The sequence below is a fragment of the Thamnophis elegans genome, chromosome 3 (genome assembly GCF_009769535.1).
Source record: "Thamnophis elegans isolate rThaEle1 chromosome 3, rThaEle1.pri, whole genome shotgun sequence".
NCBI classification, from domain to species: Eukaryota; Metazoa; Chordata; class Lepidosauria; order Squamata; family Colubridae; genus Thamnophis; species Thamnophis elegans.
The window spans coordinates 112,241,947-112,250,619 of NC_045543.1; the positions used below are offsets into that span (position 1 = coordinate 112,241,947).

Here is an 8,673-nt window from a genome sequence, read left to right on the forward strand (position 1 = left end):
GCTTATTTGTACCCTATGACTATCATTAAGTGTTGTACCTTATGATTCATGACGAATGTATCTTTTCTTTTATCTGCATTGACAGCATATGCACCAAAGACAAATCCCTTGTGTGTCCAATCACACTTGGCCAATAAAGAATAAAGAAGTTTCAAATGGTGGAGTGCGAATGACCTTAGTAGGTTTCAATAAACTTTTTGAAAATTCTTCTCACTTTAAGAATCTCACTCTGTAATGAAGATAAACAAGCTTTAGAAATTAAAGTAGATTTTAAAAGTTTGATTTTTTTAAAAATCAACTTTGATCTTAGTTTTGTCTTTATTCATGCAAGGGAAAATAATTTCTCCCATAAAATCCCTCAATTTATTTCCCTCCCCTCCAAAATTCCATACCATTCATAAGATCAACTTTTGTGGAGGCAGAAGATAAAAGAAGCTGTGGAAGGGAAATTGATGAAAACATCCACTTCAATAAGTACAATTGTATTCCACCAGTGATAGAAATTTACAATTCAATTTAATGCATTTTTCAACTCAGTCTAAAGACTAAATATATTGTTGACTGGGCTGTTTTATTTGTCCTTTTATATTCCAATGGCTTTTCTGAATTCAGAATTTTGTGGCTCCAAGATATCATAAAAAACTCTACATTTATCAAAGCTACGTCTGATGAAGAGTAAATCATCTACGGAATATTCATCATCTTTTCCAGTCCAAATGGTTAACGTGTACCTGGAAGAAGAGTAACCAAAGTTGAATTATTTCACAAATATCTAAAATGTCTAACAGATATTTAGCTACCTAAAATAGGTATTGCAATAAAAGTAAATGCCAAAACTTTAATTGTGTTTTGTATTTTCACATAATGATGATTCTATCAAACTAGCTTTCTGAGAAAAGTGTTTCACTGAATTCACATATTTCTTGATAGTTACATCATCAAAATTCATGAATCTACTGAAATAAAAAAAGTGTGAAGCCTTATTAATAATGGTTGGTTTCAGGCAATAATTTCCATCTTCATAAATCATGGGTCAGAGTTTTGGGGTAGGAGTATCTTAAAGCCACCAGAAAGATGAGGCTGCATCGTTTGGCAGAGAAGCAGAGGTTTGTTTGTGTTTAATAGTGATAAATCTATCTTGGTGCATTGTTGGTGGATTTGGTATATTTCCCCATGCAAAAATGGTGGTATCTTGCTATTAGTTTTCAGGATATATAGTCAGACTTTGAAAACCATAAAACGGGACTTGAGGATGTCTTATTGCCCATCCTGATATAAAGTACAACAAGAATAGTAAATGAAAAGGAAACACTCCTTATTAGCTTTGTTGAAGCAGACACTTTCTATTTTATTTTTTTTAATTATGTTTAAAATCTTTTATACATTATTACAAAATTCAGTTAGTGCAAACCATACCTGTCTGATTGCTGTAGTAACCACAGAAGTTCAGATTTTGACCGACAGACCAAATCAGCTCTTACAGCAAATGTGATTGGCTGAGTACGATCTCTACATATTTCTGCCATTTCTTGTACCATGGCTAGACTATAACCTAAAGAAGGAACAAATGCTATAGTACTCAGATATGGAATTTCTGATAGTTAAACTCTCCACCTCTAATTAAAACCTTTTTATGGAATGAGAAGGAATAAGAAGAGATAAAGGATGGGAAAGAGAAACTTTGATTCTTGCAAACTGCTGTTCTTCTCTGCATTTAAAAAAGATAAGGTATAATGTAACATAACTGAAAATATCCAGAGCACCCATTGTTTTTGTCAAAATGATGAATGCATCACTGCCATTCCACAAACTCTGTCCCTTTTGTATGTGCAAGCGATGACAGTGACATGATAGCTTCTGTCAATTCAGTACAACCCTACTTATATTAACTCCCATTGCCTCCCTACAGAATATTATACTATGCTATGCTATGCTATGCTATGCTATGCTATGCTATATTATACTATTTTTCCAAATATACAATATTAATTGTAATGCCTTGCTGTAGTCTTTGAAATTAATGTTACAGTTGTGGAATCAAAGAATCATTTTGATATAAATATCAGCCATGTCAGATTTATATGCACGTCTTGAAAATTGCATGAGTAAAGGAGATGGGAAATCATGATTGTAATAATAGTTTTTTCATCTTGGTTATCCTCCATGTGTTGAACTTTAGTCCTCTATGTGCAGTGATCTCAGTATAAAAGGTCACCTTTTATAGAAACCTAAAAATGTCTTGTCTTGATTACAGGACAAGATGAATTTCATAGTATTATCTATAAATGAATTTAAAGCATTAGCACAGGTTTGCATTACCTGTATTGCATTTTGAATTAATTCTCCCAGTAGTCCATCCCAAAGATAAAGTTATATCTGGAAAAGATGATATCACTGTGTCCAGGAATCCCTTTGCATCTATGGGGTGATTTCCTTTTGGTCCTAGAAGTATGTCTGCATTAATCCAAACAGGTTGCCTAAGATGTAGGTCTCCAAGAAGTTTCATTGAGGGATTCACAGCTTCTAGACTACAAACAAGCAATACATTTTAAAGTATCTGATAAAAAGATGTATATTTTTCACTAATTATAAAAAATACTGGAAATGCAAATTTGGCAGGAAATATTTGGATATTTTTAAGTTTTAAAATTGAGGGAAGAATTAATAATAAAATTAGGTGGTTTAAGCATGCAAATGATTAAAAAAATCAGGACAATTTTCCCCTTTTTTGTAATTTGTAATTTTTCTCCTCTTAATGCCCACAAAGCTCCCAAAATAATAAAAAAACAGTTACTTTGCATTTCATACATGGCAATACATCTTACTCCAAAGTTTCAACATCCATATACAGGAACTTGTTTACATCAAAAATTTAACAAAATGGCACAGCTAGGTTTGTTGCTTTATTGCAAACAACAGAAAATCCAATGACCCTGGACACTATACAGAGATAGCAAGACAGAGGTGAAATACACCCACAATACCAGAATGTTAAGTTTGATGCTGGCAAAGGAAGGAACAGGGATTTCTTTTTAGTCATGTATGCTTGCTCTGGGATTTAAATTCTAAGATGTTTTTCTTGGTTTTTGGCTTCCATGTTTGCTAATTCTTCATTAAAACACACACACACACACACACACACACACACACACACACACACACACAGACCACAACAGGTTTTTAAAAAATATTTGTGGAAAAGAGTTTCAGGGTTGTAGCACCCTCTACTGATCAGGAAAAAAAGATTGTTTGAAATAACTGAGAATTTTGCTATTGTTTTATTTTATTTTCTTTATTAAGTTTTTAAAATTAACAAAATAATGAAATAACAAATAAAGATAACAAGAATAAGATCAAAGAACTTGTTCAAATCTCTGAAGCATAGTGAAACTTCATATACATATTAAGTGAGACCTGATTACATATATAGAAACATCTTTTGCTTGTAGTGTCATTTACTCTAATTATTGTCAACTTTTTATTTTGAATTATTTCAAAATACATTAAATAATAGACAAATACTGACAGTTGCAGTATGTACTTACCACTGTGGTCGGATTCAAATAATTTAACTGGTTCTCTGCCCTAATGATTTCTTCCAACAACCAGTTCACTAAACTGCTCAGAAAGTTAGCAACAGGTTCTCCAAAGTGGTGTGAACTGGCTAAATCCTACCACTGCCTAAAGAGTTGGGCAGAATGACCACAGGTAAGCAAAAAAGCAGTGGGAATGGGAACAACTTCTGACTTCCTGCTAGCTTCCCCATTGATTTTGCTTGTGGGAATCTGTCGAGGAGCATTAAAAATCATAATCACATGGCTATGGATGCCCGTGGCAGCACTACCACAAGTTTGCGAATACACCTTACACAAAAGAATGTTATAATAAAAATAATCCACATTTACAACTTGTGAATGGAAAAATAAGAGAAAAGAATTGGATCAAGTGAAGTAACCACTACCGTATTTTTTGGTCTATAAGCTGCTCTGGTGTATAACACGCACCAAGATTTCGAAGAGGTAAGTAAGAGAAAAAGGGTTTTGCCTTCCCTCAGCCCCCACAGCAATCTGCAGGCTTCAGCAGTGCTGGATCAAGGCAAAAATGTCTCTGTTTTTGAGAAAAATGGGCCATTTTTTGCAAAAATGCAGGCTTTTTTTGCCTTCTCTCAGCCCCCAGCAATACTTTGCAGGCTTCAGCAGGGATGGGGATAAGGCAAGAAAGCCTTCGTTTTTGTGAAAAACAGCCCCTTTTTTTTTTTTGCAAAAAACGCAGGCATTTTTGCATTGCCCAGCCCTGCTGAAGCCTGCTCAGTGCTGCTTGGGGTTGAGGGAGGCCAAAAATGGCTGTATTCGGTGTATAAGACGTACCAACATTTCCATGCTCTTTGGGGGGGGGGGGAGTCTTATACTCTGAAAAATATGGTATATGAATGTTCTAATGTGAAGAATCATTAAGTGAATTATTTGCTGGTGCTGTATTGTAAAATATATTAAATACTTGCCGTAAGGCTTATTCTTTCCAAACTTTTGATATTAGCTAGCTATCTTATTTTAGCTTTTTATTACTAGGATTTCTTTCAGCACTTTAATGATAGGTCCTGCAGGATAATAATAAAAATGCAATTCTTGGCATACTTATACAGATGTTATTACATTTCATAATGTATGTGTTGATAATTTTTTGATCAATAATTCCTTATTCAATAATATAGTGATTATTTAAAGTCTGAAATGTATGTGTGTATACTTTCCAAATTACCTTTTAAAATCAAGCTTGATTCCTTTATTGGTGTTTTTAATTTCATTTAACCATTCTTTGAGTGTATTATCACTATTTGTTTCAGGTGGATGAGCCATGACTGGTTGATTACCATAAAGAAGGACATCTGCTTCTATCATGTGAGCAGCACCTATTAATTTCCAAAAACAAGGAAACAAAGAAAAGAAAAATAGCAATAATGTTGTCATATCTAAGAAGCCATGTGTAGCAAAGTGTTTATTTTCTTCTACTTATGTATCACATGAGAACTAATAAAAGGAGTTATGTGGAACTCACAATCTATTAAGGAATCATGGAGATAAATCATTAAAGAATCTGCATCTCTCAAATTTATTTTCCCCTTTTACGCCCGGGGTAATTATATGAACTAAAGTAAGAAAGAATAATTTCTGTCTCCCATGAATATGTATACATTCTAATCACATTACTTATGTTGTCTGTTGGGAAAGCAATAGAAAAATATGAACTTTAAATATCTATTGGGTTAAAATATAAATTAGTGAAAGAATTAGAATTGCTCAGAGGGCAGCTAACTGGGGAAAAAGCACTGTTCTCTCTGCTTTGGGTATCAAATCATTTAATTTCTGTTTTTAGAACAAGCGGTTTATTTGCTTATGTCAGGCCCAAGTCCAAAAACAACACAGTGAAATCCAGTGAAGTACAATTCTTTATTTGCTTATGCTGAACCTCATCCTCCCTCTTCTATCCAGTTCAGAACTCTGCAGTCCCTTATTTTGGGCTTATTTGTACTCTCTGGCAGTGAGTTCAGATAGGAATGCATTGCTTTTTGAGCCAGGCTACAGTTTGCTTTTTCTTCCTTGGAAGACCGCCTCCTGCCGATTACCTCCCTCAGACCGATAAGATCTCACAGGTTAGGTCTCCTCCGGATTCCATCTGCCAGCCAATGTCGGCTGGCGACTCCCTGGGGGAGACCCTTCTCTGTTGCAGTTCCAGCCCTCTGGAATGACCTCCCCATGGAGATCCGGACCCTTACTACCCTCCTGGCCTTCCGCAAAGCCACCAAGTCCTGGCTGCTCCAGCAGGCCGGGGGGCTTGTGAAACATCCAGCCCCACGGAAATTGTGAATGTTGCATCTTTTTTAAAGTGTTGTCTCTGTCTATTTATTCCCTTTCCCTTGTCTATTGTGAGCCGCCCGGAGTCCTCCGGGAGTGGGCGGCATACAAGACAAATGAAATGAAATGAAATGGTAAGGGAGTTAGTCTGATGCATATTTGCTTTGGAACAATTTTGGATTAAGTCTGCTCAATCTGAAATATGAAATATATAATAGAGGGTGGATTTGCAGAACATACTGATCAAGAAATTAGTGAAATTAACATGTTATGCAGTTCCAAATTGGGATTAATTTTGACTTGATTGTGTAATTAGAGAAAATCAGACTGAGTGAACCAAGTTTACCTTAACCTTGGCTAAAATTATTATGTGAATATGCAACATTGTCGTCTGATTTTTTTGCCAGGAAAAAAGTTAATGGTAGGGTATATAACCATATAACATATACAAATGAATGAATACATTTAGCAAAATGGAATAAATGCACTGCACCTTGTACAATTATATTTTTCAGATGTTGTTTCAAAGCATAAATATTTTTCCTGATGGTACTGCCAGGAAATTCAGTATCTCTATAACAGATTACCTTAAAAAAAAAAAAAGCTGATTCTCCCTAAAAAAAAAGAAGTCCCTGCCGCTTCCATCAAACTAAATTCAATGCTCTTGTGATTTAACTCTGCTCTGCTTTTTTAGAATTACTGAAATAAATCCTGATACATTATATTATGAAATACACAATAAGAAAAACTAAATTTACTTACCTGGTTTACATTCAAGTATTATTTTCCAATACTTACTCTGTATTGCCTCTTTCATATGTTGCTTGCTGTTTGCTCTGTGGTACCAAATGATTTCAGCTCCATCTCTTGTTTTAATTTGCTTACTATTCAGAAAATAATCCAATATATTTTGACTCCAAAATCCTACGTGGAAAACAGTGGCAGGAGTAATTTCGTACAAGAGACCTGGTTGTTTAATTTCTGTTCTATTTTCTATTTAATTTATTATCTACTGCTTCACAGAGCAGGATCAGAACCAATCTGATCCAGATTGTCTGAGCTGTCCGCTGGTGGAACAGGCTGTCACATGATATGATGAATTTTCTTTCACTAGAGCAGTGTTTTTCAACCTTGACAACTTGAAGATGTCCTGACTTCAACTCCCAGAATTCCCCAGCCAGCATTCTGGGAGTTGAAATCCGGACATCTTCAAGTTGCCAAGGTTGAGAAACACTGCACTAGAGGTCTTCAAACAGAGGTTCAATTGTTATCTGTAAGAGATGCTTTAGCATATCAAACTCAGCATTTTTAAGATGGGTGGACTTAGCTACCAGAATTCCCTAGCCGGAATGCTGAAAGTTGAAGTCTCTCCATCTTAAAGTTGCTGAGTTTGAGAAACAGTGTGCGAGCAGATCCTTCACACCCTCTAGGCCAGGGTCTTGCCATTATAGGATCCATGAGATTTGCAGTACAAAGTTTTAATCTCAGGAACAATGAATGATAGTTGAAACTCTGCTTCAGCCCTGAAAACACAAAGATAGCTGGAATCTGATGTTCCAAAGTGAGCAATGTAAACTGGGGGAAAGAGAGGGAGGGAGAGAGGTGTCATAGTGTATTCTCACTCTGGGCCTTGGGTGAAGAAAATTTTGCCCACGTCTAGAAACAGGGAGGAGAAAGGATTCCAGCTTCCCTTGCTCAGTAGCAGGGTAGTCAAGATGAGTTCACCACAGTCTCCAGGTGTCCCTGATTCCTTATTAATGTTGGGGTGGAAGTCTGCCTAGCAAGAGACTTTCAAGAGCCTGCTCTTCCAAGCTCTGCTGGGATTATTGCATTATTTTTAGTGTATAAAGAAAATACATGACCCTGATTTAGCGATCAAGACGTACGAGCAGCTTCAGTAAGCGATCGCACCAATTAGCTAAGCAGAGCCGCTCCGGGGTAGCTCTACAGACGGCTACACCCTCTAGGGGGCTCCAAGACCAAGGCCAACTGGAAAGGGGAGAAAGGAAGAGGTGGTACCTTCCACTTCGCCAAGCGCGGATCCTCCTGCGGCCGGTCCTCCTTCACGTTCGTCTTCTTGCATGTCCGATCTCGGGTCTTATTCAGAGTTTGCCCTGGCTTTTTCGAGGCGTGCAACCGGTTTTTTTCGCGGTATTAACGGGGCCTTCCGGCAAGCGCTCCGCATTAAGGCTCGCCCAGTCCAACTTCCGAGTGCTTTTGGCCGACGCCCGCCTCCACGTTTGCTTCCCGCAGAGCGATGGCGAGACTTGCTCTCGAATTTGCCTCGCTGCTCTTACTTTTCTAATTTGACCACCTTTGAAATCTTAGGGATTTATTATTCGCGAAATAGCTAAATCAACAAGATTTAGAAATTATGGATCCGTCTTGATGCCAGCTCCCAACTGGCAGAATTGGCGCCATCTCTGATGCATCCGGGCTTAAATCCCGGTTCAACCAGAACTCTCAAGAGGGATACGCGCATGGCACCCGCTGCCTTTTACAGATTGACTTTTATCAGAGTTTACTCCAGTTTTACCGACATTTGAAAACTGAACCCTGAAGTAGTTTCTTTCGCCCAAAATCCCATTTTTGTAAAATGTGCTTCATAGTTTAGCAGGATTAGTAAATGATGATCACTGTAATTAAAACTGTAACTTGCATCTTTGGGGAAACCTCCCCTTGCTATTTGTAGGAAGGCGTTTTGCACGCATGTTTCCCAGTTTGCTTGTTCAATAATAGTTTAGAATAAAAAGTGCCAAATACTGTACAAATACTAGATGCCAGATATTGTTGTTGTAAAACTATCAAGGGTCCCAGGATC

General features: G+C 37.0%; 1 protein-coding gene across 1 annotated transcript; it reads right to left on the reverse strand.

The window, feature by feature from the left end:
* Positions 1-366: 366 nt before the first annotated feature.
* FAM151B (family with sequence similarity 151 member B) lies at positions 367-8,346 on the reverse strand. Its single transcript, XM_032214051.1, has 6 exons — positions 7,872-8,346; positions 6,651-6,776; positions 4,759-4,909; positions 2,320-2,528; positions 1,417-1,552; positions 367-731 (listed from the first exon to the last, which is right to left on the reverse strand). The coding sequence occupies exons 1-6, from the start codon at positions 7,933-7,935 to the stop codon at positions 584-586; spliced, it is 834 nt and encodes a 277-aa protein (XP_032069942.1). The 5' UTR covers positions 7,936-8,346; the 3' UTR covers positions 367-583.
* Positions 8,347-8,673: the final 327 nt, after the last annotated feature.